Consider the following 21,355-nt stretch of genomic DNA (forward strand, 5'->3'; position numbering starts at 1 on the left):
ATCGAAGATAAACAGAATCAAAACTTTGGGTGAACTGAAGGCCAAACAAATCAACTAAACAAAAGGCAGAAAAGGTTACATGGGTTGGGAGACCAGAGGGATCGAGTCTCTGCTGCTTTTTGAGCTGCTTGTCCCCACTGCTGCCAGAGCAGAGTGAGGCTTTATAGACGAATCCACAGACGCGCTGCCTGTAGCTGCCTGCAGCTGCCTGCAGCTGCCTGCAGCTGCCTGTAGGCGGCCATTGCTGCGGTGTCGCGGTGCGGAGCATTGACACCGCAGCAATGGCTGCCTACAGGCAGCGTGTCTGTGGATTCGTCTATAGGTGAGGACTCTGGATCACAGCCAATCATGGATAGGGCGTGGACAGGGGTGACGAATGAGAGCAGGGGACAGGACCGGAGGCTGGACCTGTCAATCTGTAGCACAGCCTGCATACAATCAGCCACTTCACACTCACACCAGCACCACACCCAGTCTCACAGCTTTCACACCATTCACGACCTTATATGGGATACAGAAAAGAAACAATATAACACAAGCCACACATAGCACAGAAATATTCCCAAAGCATCCTCATTAACCCAAAATAAACCAAATACAATTATCTAATAAATAATACAAATACGGCTGGCCGTAACAGGACCCTTACAGGTCTGCAACTCAGCAAGTGTACGAATGGAACCAAATGGACCTGTAACACAGAGTTATGCATACATAAAACTTGGGGTCCTTGAAATTAAAAACGTTTGAGAACCTCTTCCTTAGTCTTCCACCTCTTCGTACTGGTGGTATTCCTCCTCCTCACACGGTCCAGCCTCAGCACCGCCATGGAGATCTATCTCTTCGTACAGATGGTACTCTTCTGCCTCTTCACTTGGCCCAGCTTCAGCACTGGACATAATGTCATAATAATCCTCCTCAGTGCACTCCACTCCTGCATTCTGCCCTCTGGTGGCCTGGAGAAACATAGCAGCAACCCGACTTGAATTTAAGTAAGAACAAACAGTTTAATCATGTGTATTCCAGTCTTGCACTGAATAAAGATGAATAAAGATTACCTTCCGCGAATAGAAGACACTGGTAAACGCCATCGAGAGCACCAGCAGCACTGTGATCGTAACCCTGATGATGTCAGCTGTCAGATGAAAGGCTGTGAGAGAAATGTGTTTGGATAAGCTCATCACCAAGCATGTTACATTAAGGAACAGCTGTCAATACAGAAGGTTTATTTGACAGAATAAGGATTTCTGAATTCATATTATTGTTGAGTTGAAAATCAATTTCATTCAGGTTACCTGTGACAGTGAGAGAGAGGACCTCGCTCTCAGAGGAGAAGTTATGATTAAAAACAGAGATGTGATAAACACAGGTGTAGTTCCCCTGGTGGGTGTGGTCTGCTGCAGGAAACAGGAAGTTGGCAGAATGATTGACAGCTGGCTGGGTGTGGTTGTGTGTTGTGTTGGATCCAGTGAAGGTGAGGTGGAAGGAGCCTCCTGGGTACTGTGGCTGGATGAAGCAGGTGGTGGAGAAGTTGGAACGCTCAAACACCTGCAGCCCCTGCTGCTGGCCCTCAGAAACCCCGTTTATGGAGGGGAAGATGAGGATGCTTGGTTTAAAAAGCAGATCTGTAACAAGACAGATGAAATTGGCTGAAATCTCCAGACTCATTAGATACATGACTCTGAATTAATATGTATCATCCAGTAACTAAAGCCACTTATATGACTGGATAACTGAAATGATGTAGTCTTTTTCTTTGGTAACAAATACAGAAATGTTTAAAGTCAATGAAGTTCATTTGAATCGTATTCAATTTAATAGAAACAACAATCCTCTTTGTTTCACTGTTTACAGTTCACAAAGACCGACCAGTGGAGAGAAAGACACACAGACAGTTATAGATCAATTAATAAGAGATTAAAGTGTACAGTCATTGTTTATTACCTGAACAGATCACCTCCATTAAGTCAGATGAATAATACGACTCCTTTGTTCCACACTCCCTCAGTGAAGACTCGGACCCAACACAGGAAGATCTAATCCACCATACAGGTTGACATGTAAAACCGTCACTCTTTTTTATTAAAACAGCAGAGCCACAGTCCAGCTGTCTACACACTACAGATGATGACTTCGGGGTCCAGCCAGACAAACCAACCACTGGTCTCCACTCTCCCTGGTTTTTCATCTCCAGTCTACCAGTACAGTTACTGGTTCCTCCTACCAACCTGATATCAGAGTCTGTACAGACACAACAATGGAAACAATACAAAGTAATATTAATCCTATTGTAACATGATGAACACAACTTAAAGTGTAGTGTTTATTTTACCTGAGCAGGTGAGTTTGACAGTCTTGACAGGTGAAGAGGTGTTTCTAGATGAGTTTGAGGTTCTACAGTCCAGGAGAACAGACTCTTTGCCTTCACACTGGAATTCTTTGGTCCACATTGGAGCCTTCACTTCTCCATAGAGCGCCCCCTGGATGACCGAAGGGACACCACAGCCAAGCTCCCTACAGACCACCTCTGCATCCTGCTGGTCAAAGTCAGCTTCACACACTGAGACCCACGACTGTTCAGACTTCACCTCCACTCTGCCTGAACACAAACTAGTCCCATTCACCAACCTCACAGACTCTGGAGAGAGAGAGAGCGAGAGAGAGAGAGAGATAATACAATAGCATTTGTGGGGTATCGATCAAAGCCAAGAGTCAGACAGTGGTGGTACAAGCCCAAATATGGGTGTTTATTCAATGAATGGCACAGAGTTACTGCATAACGTTTCAAATCATAAAAGGTGAGTATCTAAGCATGGTGAATAATTGTCAACAAAGGTTCCTCACAGGGTTGGGGCTCAGTTCAGGCATCAATTATTCAGGCATTGTTTGATACTGTTTCAAAGGGGGGGGGGGCAGTGAAGCTCCGGCTCACACCTTTAGCTCAGAGAGCATTGTTTACACAGTTAGGTCATTTAGGGGGAAGGCCCCGTTCTGTCATCACAATAGGGTCTTTTTTAAACGTTCCATACGGTGCCTATAACATAAAAATTACACCCTGTGTGAAGTGGGCGGTGTCTTGCTAGCTAATCACAATACTGAATGGAGTCAACCAATCATGTACAAAAAATAAATACATTTATTGAAACACTCTTTATGATGGACGAAACCATAACTTTAAAAAAACCAATCTATGGTTTTTTTTAAAGTTATGGTTTCTTATATAGGGTATGCACATGTGTCATGTGATACTGCTATGCACATGTGTCATGTGACACTGGCCAATCACAGTCCTGAATAGACTGTGATTGGCCAATCACGGTGCAGGGTTAGGCGGGGTACATTTTTGTACATTTTTGGCCAATCACAGCGCAGGATTTGTTGTACAAATATCCAAACCTCACTTATAGGGGCGGTTTCACCGCCCACAAAAGACACAAGCTTTAGCGGTTATTTCACTTAACAACACAGAGTTTTAAGAAGGGAAATAGTGGAGTGTTTCGCTTACCGCCTGGCGCCCGTCTGTTCACCATGGAGAGTCAGTACTACTGAGAGAGAGGGCAGAGAGTGTTTGTAGCCAACGCCCGGCCTGTCACACAGGTGCGCTGAGTTGGGGCTGATCGAGGAGGTAGATTGGAAGGTACCGCCCCTCGATGACGCGGCCTAGGCTGCAGCGCTGTCTTCTGGTCCTCTCTCTGCCTCTCATCCACTGTCTCCCCATGGTGCGGCGGCGCTTACCTGCCAGGCGGTCTCCTAGCAAGACTCCACATATCCCCCCCCTAAGCCCGCCGCCTGGGTCGGGGGCTTCAGCTTCTACTTCCTCATACATTCTCGAGAGGGCGTCGGCGTGTGGGATGTCCTTTCCTGGCCGATGCTCGACCTTGAAGTGGTAGTCCTGGAGCTCCAGGAACCATCTCGTCACTCGGTCGTTCCGGTCTTTTTTGGTAGCCATCCACTTCAGGGGTGCGTTGTCCGTGATGAGGGTGAAGGTTCGACCCCAGAGGTAGTAGCGGAGGTGTTGAATAGCCCACTTCACCGCCAAGCACTCCTTCTCTACCGTGGCGTAGTTCATCTCAGGGGCGCCATGGACACCGAAGGGCAGCACGGTGTATTGGAACAAACCCTCTGGGGTGGAGAAGGCTGTCTTCACTTTTGCTTGTTTCGTCAGTGGGACCTGCCAATAGCCCTTGGTCAGGTCCAATGTGCTGACGAAGCGCGCAGGTCCCAGGCGCTCTATTAACTCGTCCACCCGGGGCAACGGATAGGCGTCGAACATGGATACCTCGTTTAGTTTTATGAAATGTTCTTGATGTCCTGGGTTTGGGCGGGCGAGAGGTCCTCTCCTATGGGGACCGGGGGCAAGCTCTGGGGGGAAAAGGAGGTCAGTAGGGCCGGCAGTGGCAGCGGGTTGGCTGCGTTCCATTTCTTTAGAATGTTCACATGGTATATCTGGTGGCTCTTCCTCCGGCCCGGCTGCCTCACCTTGTAGTCCACAGGCCCCATTTTCTCGGTGATCTCATATGGCCCCTACCACTTGGCCAGGAATTTACACTCACTGGAGGGCACCAGCACCAACACCTTTTCCCCTACCTGGAACTCGCGGAGAGTGGCGCCGCGATTGTACGTGCGCGCTTGGTCGCGCTGCGCTTGCGCCATGTGTTCTCGAACCAGGGGCCAGATCCTCTTCGCCTGGGCCTGGAGCCGGTCCACATGTTCCACGACGCTGCGGTGGGGCGACGGCTGGCTCTCCCAGAACTCTTTGGCAATGTCGAGTAGTCCACAGGGTCGCCGGCCGTACACCAGCTCGAACGGTGAAAACCCCGTGGACGCTTGTGGCACCTCCCGTATGGCAAACAAAACATAGGGGATTAACTGGTCCCAATCTTTCCCATCAACCTCGGTTAGTTTCTTTAACTTTTTTTTTAAGGTCTGGTTGAAGCGCTCCACCAGACCGTCTGTCTGGGGGTGGTACACGGAGGTGCGTATTCACTTAATCTTCAGCCATTTGTACAGTTGTGACCTGACACGAGACATAAAACATGTTCCCTGGTCTGTAAGCACCTCCTCCGCGATGCCTACCCGACTAAACATCATTAGCAGCTCGTGGGCCACGGCCTTGGCCGAGGCCGCGCGTAATGGTATGGCCTCGGGGTAACGCGTAGCGTAGTCTAAGATTACCAGGATATAGAGGTGGCCACGGGCCGACTTCGGCAGTGGGCCCACTATATCCATGGCCAGGCGGGAGAACGGGGTGCTGATGATGGGGAGGGGTACCAGTGGGTTATGAAAGGTGGGCCGAGGGGCGGTCCGCTGGCATTCGGGGCAGCCCTTGCAAAAGTCTTCAATGGCCCGTTTCACACCGGGCCAATAGAAACGGGCTAGAATGCGCTCGTATGTTTTCTGGACCCCCAGGTAGGCCCCTAACTGGTGAGTGTGTCCTAGATATAACACTCGGGACGTATACTGTTTCGGCACCAGCAGTTGCTCAATCATGTCCCCCCCCCTTGTTTACCACCCCTCTATATAACAGGCCGTTGTTCACAAGGAAGTATGGGGAACTTAGTTCACTCACCCCGTCACACTTCTTCCCATCTATGGCCACCACACGCTGGCGGGCCATCTCGAGGTGGCGCCGCGTGGCGCCGCGCGGCTCTGCCAGGGGGAACTCGGTGAACGGGTCTCCTCCTTCTGTCAAGGTCGGGGTGCCTGGTTCTGCCGAGCCCCGATTTCCTTCTTCTTCCTCCTCCTCCTCCTCTCGCCGTGGCTCCTCCTCGGGGGAGCTGTCACTCACGGGGCCGTCGGTGGTGGGCCGGAACGCCGGGAAGGCAGGCAGGGGGCTCTGTTGTCTGGGCCGCGGCGCCCGGCGGGGTGGACCGCTCTGCCGGCCGGGGGACCAGTACCGGCCGAACAGAGCGCAGTCCGTGCCAATGAGCAAGGGTACGGGGAGATTCGGCACTACGCCTGCCGTCACGACGGCGCTTCCGGCAGTGTGGCGTCGCTGGTCGGTCCCGCCAGGTCGGCACGGACGAGCGTGACCACGCTCCCGGACTCTAGGAGGGCGTGGGCGTCATGGCCGCCCACCTTCACGGGCAGGGTGGCGCGCTGGTCGTGACTGGTCCCCGTGTGCAGGCAGGGCCGGGCCCCGTCGGAGCCGGTGGCGGATGCCATGCTTGCGTCCCGGTCTCGGTCTGGGCAGGTCCAGGAGATGTGGTCCGCCTGCCCGCAGACATAACATCTCCTCTATTGCTGGGCCCGGCTGGGCCCAGTGGCTCGGGGCCGAGTGGGGGAGGCGGTCGGCGGCGGCGTCCGCTTACGGTCCCGGCTGGGCCTCCCGTCAGCGGGGCTCTTCGTCGGCTCGGTGCGAGTGGTCCTCATCATTTCCACGCTCACTTGGTGGTTCTCGAGGAGGGCCACGAGGGCCTCGAGTGAGGTGGGGCTCACTTGTGAGGCGTATCAGCGGGCATCAGGCGGCAGGGAACGAATGCAGCGGTCGATGACCACCCGGTCCACGATGGGGGGCTCACCTCCTCCCGCTAGCCAGCTGTGCGTAATGTGGAGGAGGGCCGCCACTTGGGGCCGCGGTGGCTGGGCCGACTGGTAGGTCCAGGTGTGGAAGTGTTGCGCCCGGCCGGGGAGGCTGTGGCCCTGGCTGGCCAAGATGGCGTCTCTCAGCGTGGGGTAGTTGCGGGCATCGGCGTGCGTTAGGTCGTGGTAGACGCGCTGCGCGTCGCCACTGAGGAACGGAGCTAGGAGCGAGGCCCAGTCGGCCACTGGCCACCGCTCTCGGGCTGCGGTGCGCTCGAACACTTCCAGGAATACCTCCACGTCATCGTCAGGATTTAGTTTGGTGAGCACCTCTCTAGGTGCGCGTGCATTAGCTACATCTCTGGCCATTCTGTCAATTAATCGTTGCACCGCTGTCTGCAAATCAGTTTGGCTTTTTAGTAACGCCGTCAAGGCGGTGGCGTGTTCCATTGTTTGAGGTCTTGGCGTTGATCAGATATTACCCGTATTCTCCACCATTTGTGGGGTATCGATCAAAGCCAAGAGTCAGACAGTGGTGGTACAAGCCCAAATATGGGTGTTTTATTCAATGAATGGCACAGAGTTACTGCATAACGTTTCAAATCATAAAAGGTGAGTATCTAAGCATGGTGAATAATTGTCAACAAAGGTTCCTCCCAGGGTTGGGGCTCAGTTCAGGCATCAATTATTCAGGCATTGTTTGATACTGTTTCAAAGGGGGGGGGGGGCAGTGAAGCTCCGGCTCACACCTTTAGCTCAGAGAGCATTGTTTACACAGTCATTTAGGGGGAAGACCTTTCCCCAGGTCCAAGGCCCCGTTCTGTCATCACAATAGGGTCTTTTTTAAACGTTCCATACAGTGCCTATAACATAAAAAATCACACCCAGTGTGAAGTGGGCGGTGTCTTGCTAGCTAATGTGTGATTCACAATGTGTGATTCACTTAAAAAAAAACATAAATGTGTTTTTTTTAAGTGCATAGTCCTATTTATAGGGCTATGCATGTTTCACTAGCCAATCACAGTCCTGAATAGACTGTGATTGGCCAATCACGGTGCAGGGTTAGGGGGGTACACTGGTGGCCAATCACAGCGCAGGATTGGGGGTGCAAATATCCAAACCTCACATATAGGGGCGGTTTCACCGCCCAAAAAGATACAAGCTTTAGCGGTCATTTCACTTAACAACACAGAGTTTTAGGAAGGGAAATAGTGGAGTGTTTCGCTTACCGCCTGGCGCCCGTCTGTTCACCATGGAGAGTCAGTACTACTGACAGAGAGGGCAGAGAGTGTTTGTAGCCAACGCCCGGCCTGTCACACAGGTGCGCTGAGTTGGGGCTGATCGAGGAGGTAGATTGGAAGGTACCGCCCCTCGATGACGCGGCCTAGGCTGCAGCGCTGTCTTCTGGTCTTCTCTCTGCCTCTCATCCACTGTCTCCCCATGGTGCGGCGCTTACCTGCCAGGCGGTGTCCTAGCGAGACTCCACACATTATTATTAAATTACTACACAGGAAGCATACGTTCATATTGATGCATGTGGAAGACTAAGTAGTTTCATTAAACCTTCTCTCGATCTATCAGTTCTGCTGGTTTTTGCCCCCCTGAACACCCTTATTACTCAACATTAAATATCACCATTTATTCGTGAGTAAATGCATTGGGAACTCCGATGCATTCAATGCTGGCCATGGCCATGTTGACTGAGGAAATACCTCACAACCGTATTCATTCACAAAATATAAGTACTATAAAATGTCCTTGTGTAGGCTGTACTGTAGGCTGGTTCAGAATGTATCAATAAACAATGTGAGATTCATAATTGATGTAATTATTATGGAAAAATATGTATTTAAATACAAGCCCCTAGCATGGCAAAAGCCTCCCGAGAAGACATTTTAAACACTTCTTGTAGAGTAGTACCCTCACACAGAGATGCCGTCCTTGAATTGTCATATTCTATGCATAAGCATGCTATACTAATTGACACTATAACAACTTTGTAGAGCTGCCTTTGAATGGAATCAGCTGTTACCTGCTCTTCTTGAACAAATGAACAGCAAAGGTTTATGACCAGCCCCTCTACTGTGGAGCCAAACCATCCCAATTCAAAGTTTAAGAAGACTGGCAACATACTACAAGATTCAGGGAAGACATTGCTAATGTGGTATCTGAGTCATAAGGGAACCGGCGGAAATACGAGTCCATTTCCGGAGGCGGGGAATAAACAGTCATCGCTCAGAAACCGGAGTTTTTCCTTTCTTAACAATTCCATTTTATTGTCAGAGTTCTTTTAACAATCCATACGTTCGAGTCAATTCAACATATAGCGCATCTTATTCCACAGAATCTACTTTATCCTGCCGAACGTGGCATCTGCTTGGGTTCAGAATCACAGAGCCCCGTTTCTCACAAAAACGTCATATTATATGCAGACAGACATTTGACCCAGGACCTCCTCTCAGTCCTTCTTCTAACCACTCACAACAGGTTTTTAAAGAACAATAGACTTCTTGGGCCAGCCTTTCACAATGGATCTGCCTCCTTTACACTGACTCATGACAATTTACTTTAACCTATTTATAAAACTATACATTTACACAAGCTCATATTATACAATCCTTGTTTAACACCTTATTACCTTCAAATAAGACCACACATATATGTATTCAACCTTGTATGAATGATTTAGACAAAAAGAGATGATTTAAGAGGACTTGACATTTTCCTTAGATTCAAGAAGAAAAGTTACATGAAACAAACTGGTTTCTTCCACCAACCACATTTCACCAATGTTTATACTTGCTACAAAATAAGCTTTAAATTAAAATAAGTATTAATAGCATATTAACTTCATATTCCATAAGCACAGGACCCGATATTCACGACACTAATGCGCCACAACAGATATAATTTTTTTCAAATAATATGCATATTTGGCATTCTATAATACCTTGACATCATCATTGGAATTTGTTCTTTGGAACGATTAAAATGTGTGGGGAAATGTGAATGGTATTATTAGGCTTGTTTGGCTTCTGATTATAATCCTATTCTTAGTGAAAAATGAACAGTAGTCATGTGAGTTAATTGTCACTACATACATAGTTAATGCATCTGTTTAGGGGAAAAAGCTAAAACCTTCTGATGGCTAAACACATTTATGGTAAAAACAGCTACAGCATAGTTGAAGTAATTTTTTGTTACCTGAACAGATCACCTCCAGTCTGTGAGTGGAATATTGAGACTTCTTGGTTCCACATTCCTTCAATGAAGACTCAGACCCAAGACAGGGAGATGTAATCCCCCATACACGTTCATGTGTAAAGCTAGAACTCCATTCTATTGAAATAGCAGAGCCACAGTCCAGCTGTCTACACACTACAGATGATGACTTCAGGGTCCAGCCAGGCAAAGCATCCACTGGTCTCCATTTTCCCTGGTGTTGCATTTCCAGTCTACCAGTACATTTATTGGTCCCTCCTACCAACCTAACATCAACAGACTCTGTACAGAGACAAGGACGTAAGCAAAACAAAGTAATATTAATTTTATTATAAAATAATGATTCAAACATAAAGTAAAGTGAAGTGTTTCTTTTACCTAAGCAGGTGAGTTTGACAGTCTTGACAGGTGAAGAGGTGTTTCTAGTTGAGTTTGAGGTTCCACAGTCCAGTAGAACAGACTCCTTGCCTTCACACTGGAACTCTTTGTTCCACATTGGAGCCTTCACTTCTCCATAGAGTGCCCCCTGGAAGACTGCAAGAGGCCCACAGCCAAGCTCCCTACAGACCACCTCTGCATCCTGCTCGTCAAAGTCACTTTCACACACTGAGACCCACGACTGATTATACTTCACCTCCACTCTGCCTGAACACAAACTAGTCCCGTTCACCAACCTAACAGACTCTGGAGAGAGAGAGAGAGAGAGAGAGAGAGAGAGAGAGAGAGAGAGAGTGAGAGTGAGAGTGAGAGTGAGAGTGAGAGAGAGAGAGAGGGGGGGGGGAATGAACGAGTGAATTGACATTGTATCATAATTATTTACATTGTATCATTTTACATTTTTAAACCATTACAAAGTAAGTATAAGTCCATTATGGATGATTATGGAACGGTAACCATGCGTAGTCATACAATTGGAGATCTCTGCCTAGTGCCTATACCGATATGTCGGGTGAAACTTTTAATCAATGAATTGGCTAGAAAGTGAATGGAAACAATTTGAATAAAATGGCAGAGCGTCTATGCACAAGCGCAATGCTCTACTGAATGTTATGTTATTAGCACAAATAGCTTAGCTGAAATAATTGAAGCATAGACTTCTCATGGTTGTGGCAACGAGTTAAGACTCAACGTCAGGGAAATGACCGGGTTGTTACAGACAGACAAGATCAAATCCAAAAGCTTAACTAAGCTGTGTACAGCACATAACCCAAATCCAAAAGCTTAACTAAGCTGTGTGGCAGCAGCACATAACCCAAAGCATGAAGTTGACAAATGTAAACTTCATGTTGTAGTAGGAAGAGCGAGAGAAATGAAATACTGTAAATCTTATTGTTATTGTTGATGTTATTAGTTACCTGAACAAATCACTTCCAGTCTATTCCAAGTGGAATCACCAGAGTCCTTTGTTCCACACTCCCTCAGTGAAGACTCAGATCCAACACAGAAAGATCTAATCCCCCATACATGTTGACGTCTAGGATTATCACTCCTTACTGTTGAAAATGAAACTGCAGAGCCACAGTCCATCTGTCTACACACTACAGATGATGACTCCTGATTCCAGTCAGAACCAGCCACTGGTCTCCACTCTAGCTGCTGTTTCATCTCCAGTCTACCAGTACAGTTACTGGTTCCTCCTACCAACCTGATATCATCAAACTCTGTACAGAGACAATACATGAAACAATACAAAGTAATATAAATGCTATTATAAGATGATGAACACAACTTAAAGTGTAGTGTTTATTTTACCTGAGCAGGTGAGTTTGACAGTCTTGACAGGTGAAGAGGTGTTTCTAGTGGAGTTTGAGGTTCCACAGTCCAGGAGAGCAGACTCGTTGCCTTCACACTGGAACTCGTTGGTCCACATTGGAGCCTTCACTTTTCCATAGAGCGCCCCCTGGAGGACTGAATGAGCCCCACAGCCAAGCTGCCTACAGACCACCTCTGCATCCTGCTCGTCAAAGTCAGCTTCACACACTGAGACCCACGACTGATCAGACTTCACCTCCACTCTGCCTGAACACAAACTAGTCCCATCCACCAACCTCACGAACTCTGGAGAGAGAGAGAGAGTGAGAGTGAGAGTGAGAGTGAGAGTGAGAGTGAGAGTGAGAGTGAGAGAGAGAGAATGAAAAAATCATTATTGTTATTATTATTATTATCATCATTATTGAAATCATAATTATTGTGTGTCCTTTACCTGAGCAGGTGAGTCCAACAGTCTTGTCAGGTGAGCAGGTGATTCTAGATGAGTTTGAGGTTCCACAGTCCAGGAGAACAGACTCGTTGCCTTCACACTGGAACTCTTTGGTCCACATTGGAGCCTTCGCTTCTCCATAGAGCGCCCCCTGGAGGACTGCAAGAGGCCCACAGCCAAGCTCCCTGCAAACCACCTCTGCATCCTGCTGGTCAAAGTCACCTTCACACACTGAGACCCACGACTGATTAGACTTCACCTCCACTCTGCCTGAACACATACTAGTCCCATTCACCAACCTCGGAGACTCTAGAGAGAGAGAGAGAGAGAGAGAGAGAGAGAGAGAGAGATACGTCGGGTGAAATTTGAAATCAATGAATCGGCTAGAAAGTGAACTGAAGCAATTTGATCAAAATAAAATGGCAGAGCGTCTATTCACAAGCTTAATGTTCTAATTAATGTGTTATTAGCAAAAATAGCTTAGCTGAAATAATGTAAGCATAGACTTCTCATGGTTGTGGCAACGAGTTACGACTCAACGTCAGGGAAATGAACGGGTTGTTACACACAGCCATGATCAAATCCAAAAGCTTAACTAAGCTGTGTACAGCACATAACCCAAATCCAAAAGCTTAACTAAGCTGTGTACAGCACATAACCGAAATCCAAAAGCTTAGCTAAGCTGTGTAGCAGCAGCACATAACCCAAAGCACGAAGTTGACAAATGTCAACTTCATGTTGTAGTAGGAAGGAGACGCAGACTGGAAACTACACAACCCAAAAACCAAACCACATCTCTACCAAAGTGTCCTTGTGCCGTTGCGATCTGTCCTCCAAACCTCACAAACTCTGGAGTGAGAGAGAGAGAGAGAGAGAGAGAGAGAGAGAGAGAGAGAGAGAGAGAGAGAGAGAGAGAGAGAGAGAGAGATTAAATCACTACAAAGGAAATAAGTCCATATAATGAATGCATCGGGAACACATCAGAGACAAGGGGCCCTATTTAGACGATCTACGGTGCACAGATCGGAACACAATAGAGCACCGAAGTCCTGACGTGACTCGTTCATCCCCAGGTTTGCGGAAGTAATTTCTCTATGGAGAATAACATTGGGTCATCTTAGAATCGTCTCATATAAGAATTGTGGTCCAAAAATAAACACCGCGTGTCGGCGTTATTGTCAGGGAGGGGGTTCTGTATCGTTTATGATAGTCAGTCACTTATATTTGATACAGTCTGTTTCTGGCGAAAATGTAACTAATTCGGCGGAAGTAACATTAGCGTTTTCTCACCGTCAGTTGATGCTTCATATCCATAAGAGTCAACACGCCGTGGTCATTTGTTTATTTTTGGAACACAGTTCTTATTTGACGCGATATTAAATACGTCTATGGGATTCAGAACGGGGGTGGAAAACTGCGAACCAGGTAGACAAACAAAGGATGTGTAAATGACGTCAGACTTCGGCGGTCTATGCACACACTGCATCGGGGGGAGGGGGGTCCCCCCCCCCAGAAACACACAGACACCCCCCCCCCTGAAACACACAGACAGACAGACAGACAGACAGACAGACAGACAGACAGACAGACAGACAGACAGATAGACAGATAGATAGATAGATAGATAGATAGATAGATAGACAGATAGATAGATAGAGTAAAATAATGTAAAGATTACTTGCATTGTTGAAGTCATTATTTGTGTTACCTGAACAGATCACCTCCAGTCTATCAGTGGAATTATAAGACTTTTTTTCCCCACACTCCCTCAGTGAAGACTCAGACCCAACACATGGAGATGTAATCATCCATACAGGCCGAAGTGTTGAACCAGAACGAAATGTTGTTGAAACAGCAGAGCCACAGTCCAACTGTCTACACACTACAGATGATGACTTCAGGGTCCAGTCAAAACAAGCATCCGCTGGTCTCCACTCTCCCTGGTGTTTCATCTCCAGTCTACCAGTACAGATACTGGTTCCTCCTACCAACCTAACATCAACAGACTCTGTACAGACACAAATGTGTAAGTAATACAAAACAATATGAATTATATTATAAAATTATAATTCAAACAATTCACATAAAGTGTAGTGTGTCTATTACCTGAGCAGGTAAGACCAACAGTCCTGTCAGGTGAGCAGGTGTTTCTAGTTGAGCTAGATGTTCTACAGTCCAGGAGAACAGACTCACTGCCTTCACACTGGAACTCTTTGTTCCACATTGGAGCTTTCACTTCTCCATAGAGCGCCCCCTGGAGGACTGAAGGAGGCCCACAGCCAAGCTCCCTACAGACCACCTTTGCATCCTGCAGGTCAAAGTCACCTTCACACACTGAGACCCACGACTGATTAGACTTCACCTCCACTCTGCCTGAACACAAACTAGTCCCATTCACCAACCTCACTGACTCTGGAGAGAGAGAGAGAGAGAGAGAGAGAGAGACAGACAGAGAGAGAGAGAGAGAGAGAGAGAGAGAGAACTATATTTTTATTATTTCATTTGTTATTGTTTATTTTTTAAACGATTACACCCAGTGTGAAGTGGGCGGTGTCTTGCTAGCTAATGTGTGATTCACAATGTGTGATTCACTTAAAAAAAAAACATAAATGTGTTTTTTTTAAGTGCATAGTCCTATTTATAGGGCTATGCATGTTTCACTAGCCAATCACAGTCCTGAATAGACTGTGATTGGCCAATCACGGTGCAGGGTTAGGGGGGTACACTGGTGGCCAATCACAGCGCAGGATTGGGGGTGCAAATATCCAAACCTCACATATAGGGGCGGTTTCACCGCCCAAAAAGATACAAGCTTTGCGGTCATTTCACTTAACAACACAGAGTTTTAGGAAGGGAAATAGTGGAGTGTTTCGCTTACCGCCTGGCGCCCGTCTGTTCACCATGGAGAGTCAGTACTACTGACAGAGAGGGCAGAGAGTGTTTGTAGCCAACGCCCGGCCTGTCACACAGGTGCGCTGAGTTGGGGCTGATCGAGGAGGTAGATTGACGATGACGCGGCCTAGGCTGCAGCGCTGTCTTCTGGTCCTCTCTCTGCCTCTCATCCACTGTCTCCCCATGGTGCGGTGCTTACCTGCCAGGCGGTGTCCTAGCGAGACTCCACACATTATTATTTCAGTCAGACAACTCTTGGATTGGATTAGAATATATATTTATTGAGCAAGCTTGAGAATGGATATAGAACGCATAAGGAAGCATAGTTTGGCGTCAGGCCTCTGAATCCATTCACTCCCTGTAAGAATAACATTTTAACCCATTAAGACCTGGAACGCATCTGTGTCACTTTTTGATTTGAGCTAAAAAGCATTATTTTATACTTTGGCTATTCAAAAATAGCAGATATACAAGCTCATAGTGCAGATATACAAGCTCATAGCGCTCATAGCTGAGTGGTTAGTGAGCCCGCCTAGGGAACCAGCTGGCCCTGGTTGCCCCAGGTTCGATTCCAGGCTATCCCAGCATATGTGCCGATGATATGAAATTTGTCCCTGAGCAAGACTCTTAACCCCAATTGCTCACAGGTTCTCATTGGAAACAAGACCGCAAGGACTTTCATGAACGACCTGTTAAAAGGAATTATCCTTTATCATGAGCTTGTAGAAACTTTTTTTTTTTTAATCGTGAAAATGTGTGCAAATCTTTTAATATATATCAGAATCAGAATCAGTTTTATTGTCACATCACAGGTTTACAAGGTAAAAAAGTTGGTGAAATTCTTTTTTGTACATCGTTCCCATCGCAACGTTAGTTTCCATAGAAAGAAGAGGGGGGGGGGGGGGAGAAGAAGAGGGTGGGGGGCAGGTGGGAAGGAGATCAAAACAAGAGAGCAACAGAAGGCCAGACAAGTTATCTACATATTTACAAATTACCTGAGATAATAAAAAAAACTAAAAAAAACTAAACTAAGGTGCCTGAGCATAGCAGCAATGTATTGTATACTGTGCATGTTATACTATACTGTGCATGATAGACAATGGACGTTAAGGTGCTTAGAGGAAAAAGGAGCACAATAGAAAAAGACCAAAAAAAAGTCAGTGCGTTATACAAGGGATTAAGGTGCAAAAGGTCAGTGCGTGTCCACCTAGAGTGGACTGACCCTAGTATAATCCGCATGTAGCTCCATGAGGGAGTGCAACAAAAAGTCATTTGTACCTGGTGTAGTCCACAGGTGTGTCCGAGGGGGGGCTAAAGTCCAAGTCATTGTCCCTGGTATAATCCACAGGTGTGTATATATTGTTTAAAGCGAACATTTTTAACTCTATTCTTTGCTTCTGGGCGGTCCCTGGAGCTAAATATTTTGAGATGAGGGTCCGCGGCCAAATACATATCATTTTAGGGGTCCTTTGAGCACCACTGATACAGAAACATACGTTTTTCAGAAAACTGTTGGGATTTAGAAGACATTTGTGGAATCGGCCTCAGGTCTTAATGGGTTAATAAATGTTACATGCCAAATAGCATTTACAGGGAATGAATAAAGACCCCCATGGGGATCTAGAAACAGAGCCTACAGGTGGATGCCGGGGAGGCGGGTGGGATGACTTTCATGGGCAGCAGCAGGTAAGCAGCGAGCAGCAGCAGCAGATCTCAGCAATAGCAGCAGCAGCAGCAGTAACGACACACGTCGGCTCAGCAAGACAGTGTGTCAGCAGCATACGTAGGCAAGCAAGGGCAGCAGATCCGGCAGGATCTCGGCAGCAGAGCAGCAGCAGCGTCGCACGTCAGAGCAGCAGAAGAGCGCAACCAGACTGAGCAGGTAGGCAGAGCATTACTTATAACCCACCGACCAGGAGAAGAGTGCATGTGACTTAGTCACCTGATCGGTTAGCCCAATCCCTTGAGTTGCCTGGCCTGAACTAGCTCCGTAAACTGCGCCTCATTAAATTACTACACAGGAAGCATACGTTCATATTGATGCATGTGGAAGACTAAGTAGTTTCATTAAACCTTCTCTCGATCTATCAGTTCTGCTGGTTTTTGCCCCCCTGAACACCCTTATTACTCAACATTAAATATCACCATTTATTCGTGAGTAAATGCATTGGGAACTCCGATGCATTCAATGCTGGCCATGGCCATGTTGACTGAGGAAATACCTCACAACCGTATTCATTCACAAAATATAAGTACTATAAAATGTCCTTGTGTAGGCTGTACTGTAGGCTGGTTCAGAATGTATCAATAAACGATGTGAGATTCTTAATTGATGTAATTATTATGGAAAAATATGTATTTAAATACAAGCCCCTAGCATGGCAAAAGCCTCCCGAGAAGACATTTTAAACACTTCTTGTAGAGTAGTACCCTCACACAGAGATGCCGTCCTTGAATTGTCATATTCTATGCATAAGCATGCTATACTAATTGACACTATAACAACTTTGTAGAGCTGCCTTTGAATGGAATCAGCTGTTACCTGCTCTTCTTGAACAAATGAACAGCAAAGGTTTATGACCAGCCCCTCTACTGTGGAGCCAAACCATCCCAATTCAAAGTTTAAGAAGACTGGCAACATACTACAAGATTCAGGGAAGACATTGCTAATGTGGTATCTGAGTCATAAGGGAACCGGCGGAAATACGAGTCCATTTCCGGAGGCGGGGAATAAACAGTCATCGCTCAGAAACCGGAGTTTTTCCTTTCTTAACAATTCCATTTTATTGTCAGAGTTCTTTTAACAATCCATACGTTCGAGTCAATTCAACATATAGCGCATCTTATTCCACAGAATCTACTTTATCCTGCCGAACGTGGCATCTGCTTGGGTTCAGAATCACAGAGCCCCGTTTCTCACAAAAACGTCATATTATATGCAGACAGACATTTGACCCAGGACCTCCTCTCAGTCCTTCTTCTAACCACTCACAACAGGTTTTTAAAGAACAATAGACTTCTTGGGCCAGCCTTTCACAATGGATCTGCCTCCTTTACACTGACTCATGACAATTTACTTTAACCTATTTATAAAACTATACTTTTACACAAGCTCATATTATGCAATCCTTGTTTAACACCTTATTACCTTCAAAATAAGACCACACATATATGTATTCAACCTTGTATGAATGATTTAGACAAAAAGAGATGATTTAAGAGGACTTGACATTTTCCTTAGATTCAAGAAGAAAAGTTGCATGAAACGAACTGGTTTCTTCCACCAACCACATTTCACCAATGTTTATACTTGCTACAAAATAAGCTTTTACTGTGAAATAGTTATAATTACAAGAATTCAATTTGAGTCTGTATTTCTTTACCAGAGTTTTTTTTTGAAGAGAGAGATAACATATGCATTCACCTCAACCATCACCCTTACAATAGTATTATAATCAGCCGCTTGGTTACAAAAGATTTGGCTCGGTGGCTTGTTTTGGTTCACACTTAAGACAATAGACAGGATAGCTGGAGGTGTTATCTTGATTACCTCCACTGTAGCAGACAACCCAGCTGTTCTCCCCCACTACAGCCTTTTGGTCTCCTCGTTTTGGTCTCATTCTGACATGAAACATTCTGACAATTTGTGTTCATAATGTATTAATAGCATATTAACTTCATATTCCATAAGCACAGGACCCGATATTCACGACACTAATGCGCCACAACAGATATAATTTTTTTCAAATAATATGCATATTTGGCATTATATAAATACCTTGACATCATCATTGGAATTTGTTCTTTGGAACGATTAAAATGTGTGGGGAAATGTGAATGGTATTAGGCTTGTTTGGCTTCTGATTATAATCCTATTCTTAGTGAAAAATGAACAGTAGTCATGTGAGTTAATTGTCACTACATACATAGTTAATGCATCTGTTTAGGGAAAAAAGCTAAAACCTTCTGATGGCTAAAACACATTTATGGTAAAAACAGCTACAGCATAGTTGAAGTAATTTTTTGTTACCTGAACAGATCACCTCCAGTCTGTGAGTGGAATATTGAGACTTCTTGGTTCCACATTCCTTCAATGAAGACTCAGACCCAAGACAGGGAGATGTAATCCCCCATACACGTTCATGTGTAAAGCTAGAACTCCATTCTATTGAAATAGCAGAGCCACAGTCCAGCTGTCTACACACTACAGATGATGACTTCAGGGTCCAGCCAGGCAAAGCATCCACTGGTCTCCATTTTCCCTGGTGTTGCATTTCCAGTCTACCAGTACATTTATTGGTCCCTCCTACCAACCTAACATCAACAGACTCTGTACAGAGACAAGGACGTAAGCAAAACAAAGTGATATTAATTTTATTATAAAATAATGATTCAAACATAAAGTAAAGTGAAGTGTTTCTTTTACCTAAGCAGGTGAGTTTGACAGTCTTGACAGGTGAAGAGGTGTTTCTAGTTGAGTTTGAGGTTCCACAGTCCAGGAGAGCAGACTCCTTGCCTTCACACTGGAACTCTTTGTTCCACATTGGAGCCTTCACTTCTCCATAGAGTGCCCCCTGGAAGACTGAATGAGCCCCACAGCCAAGCTGCCTACAGACCACCTCTGCATCCTGCTCGTCAAAGTCACTTTCACACACTGAGACCCACGACTGATTATACTTCACCTCCACTCTGCCTGAACACAAACTAGTCCCGTTCACCAACCTCACAGACTCTGGAGAGAGAGAGAGAGAGAGAGAGAGAGAGAGAGAGAGAGAGAGAGAGAGAGAGAGAGAGAGAGAGAGAGAGAGAGAGAGGGGGGGGGGGGGGGGGGAATGAACGAGTGAATTGACATTGTATCATAATTATTTACATTGTATGATTTTACATTTTTAAACCATTACAAAGTAAGTATAAGTCCATTATGGATGCTTATGGAACGGTAACCTTGCGTAGTCATACAATTGGAGATCTCTGCCTAGTGCCTATACCGATATGTCGGATGAAACTTTTGATCAATGAATTGGCTAGAAAGTGAATGGAAACAATTTGAATAAAATGGCAGAGCGTCTATGCACAAGCGCAATGCTCTACTGAATGTTATGTTATTAGCACAAATAGCTTAGCTGAAATAATTGAAGCATAGACTTCTCATGGTTGTGGCAACGAGTTAAGACTCAACGTCAGGGAAATGACCGGGTTGTTACAGACAGACAAGATCAAATCCAAAAGCTTAACTAAGCTGTGTACAGCACATAACCCAAATCCAAAAGCTTAACTAAGCTGTGTGGCAGCAGCACATAACCCAAAGCATGAAGTTGACAAATGTAAACTTCATGTTGTAGTAGGAAGAGCGAGAGAAATGAAATACTGTAAATCTTATTGTTATTGTTGATGTTATTTGTTACCTGAACAAATCACTTCCAGTCTATTCCAAGTGGAATCACCAGAGTCCTTTGTTCCACACTCCCTCAGTGAAGACTCAGATCCAACACAGAAAGATCTAATCCCCCATACATGTTGACGTCTAGGATTAACACTCCTTTCTGTTGAAAATGAAACTGCAGAGCCACAGTCCATCTGTCTACACACTACAGATGATGACTCCTGATTCCAGTCAGAACCAGCCACTGGTCTCCACTCTAGCTGCTGTTTCATCTCCAGTCTACCAGTACAGTTACTGGTTCCTCCTACCAACCTGATATCATCAAACTCTGTACAGAGACAATACATGAAACAATACAAAGTAATATAAATGCTATTATAAGATGATGAACACAACTTAAAGTGTAGTGTTTATTTTACCTGAGCAGGTGAGTTTGACAGTCTTGACAGGTGAAGAGGTGTTTCTAGTGGAGTTTGAGGTTCCACAGTCCAGGAGAGCAGACTCGTTGCCTTCACACTGGAACTCGTTGGTCCACATTGGAGCCTTCACTTTTCCATAGAGCGCCCCCTGGAGGACTGAATGAGCCCCACAGCCAAGCTGCCTACAGACCACCTCTGCATCCTGCTCGTCAAAGTCAGCTTCACACACTGAGACCCACGACTGATCAGACTTCACCTCCACTCTGCCTGAACACAAACTAGTCCCATCCACCAACCTCACGAACTCTGGAGAGAGAGAGAGTGAGTGAGAGAGAGAGAGAGAGAGAGAGAGAGAGAGAGAGAGAGAGAGAGAGAGAGAGAGAGAGAGAGAGAGAGAGAGAGAGAGAGTGAAAAAATCATTATTGTTATTATTATTATTATCATCATTATTGAAATCATAATTATTGTGTGTCCTTTACCTGAGCAGGTGAGTCCAACAGTCTTGTCAGGTGAGCAGGTGATTCTAGATGAGTTTGAGGTTCCACAGTCCAGGAGAACAGACTCGTTGCCTTCACACTGGAACTCTTTGGTCCACATTGGAGCCTTCGCTTCTCCATAGAGCGCCCCCTGGAGGACTGCAAGAGGCCCACAGCCAAGCTCCCTGCAAACCACCTCTGCATCCTGCTGGTCAAAGTCACCTTCACACACTGAGACCCA

The 21,355-nt window shown here is 46.0% G+C and overlaps 1 protein-coding gene across 1 annotated transcript; it reads right to left on the minus strand.

The window, feature by feature from the left end:
- Positions 1-335: 335 nt before the first annotated feature.
- On the minus strand, positions 336-19,380 carry LOC308075002 (scavenger receptor cysteine-rich type 1 protein M130-like; the record flags this gene model as incomplete). Its single annotated transcript, XM_080414578.1, has 15 exons — positions 336-956; positions 1,059-1,150; positions 1,296-1,625; positions 1,945-2,241; positions 2,333-2,638; positions 9,727-10,026; positions 10,123-10,428; positions 11,100-11,405; positions 11,497-11,802; positions 11,948-12,253; positions 12,746-12,793; positions 13,653-13,952; positions 14,051-14,356; positions 18,867-19,166; positions 19,263-19,380. 15 exons carry the CDS (start codon positions 19,378-19,380, stop codon positions 762-764), a joined length of 3,816 nt encoding a protein of 1,271 aa, XP_080270704.1. The 3' UTR covers positions 336-761.
- Positions 19,381-21,355: the final 1,975 nt, after the last annotated feature.

This window comes from Gymnoscopelus braueri (genome assembly GCF_963280865.1).
Source record: "Gymnoscopelus braueri genome assembly, chromosome: 19".
Lineage (NCBI taxonomy): Eukaryota > Metazoa > Chordata > Actinopteri > Myctophiformes > Myctophidae > Gymnoscopelus > Gymnoscopelus braueri.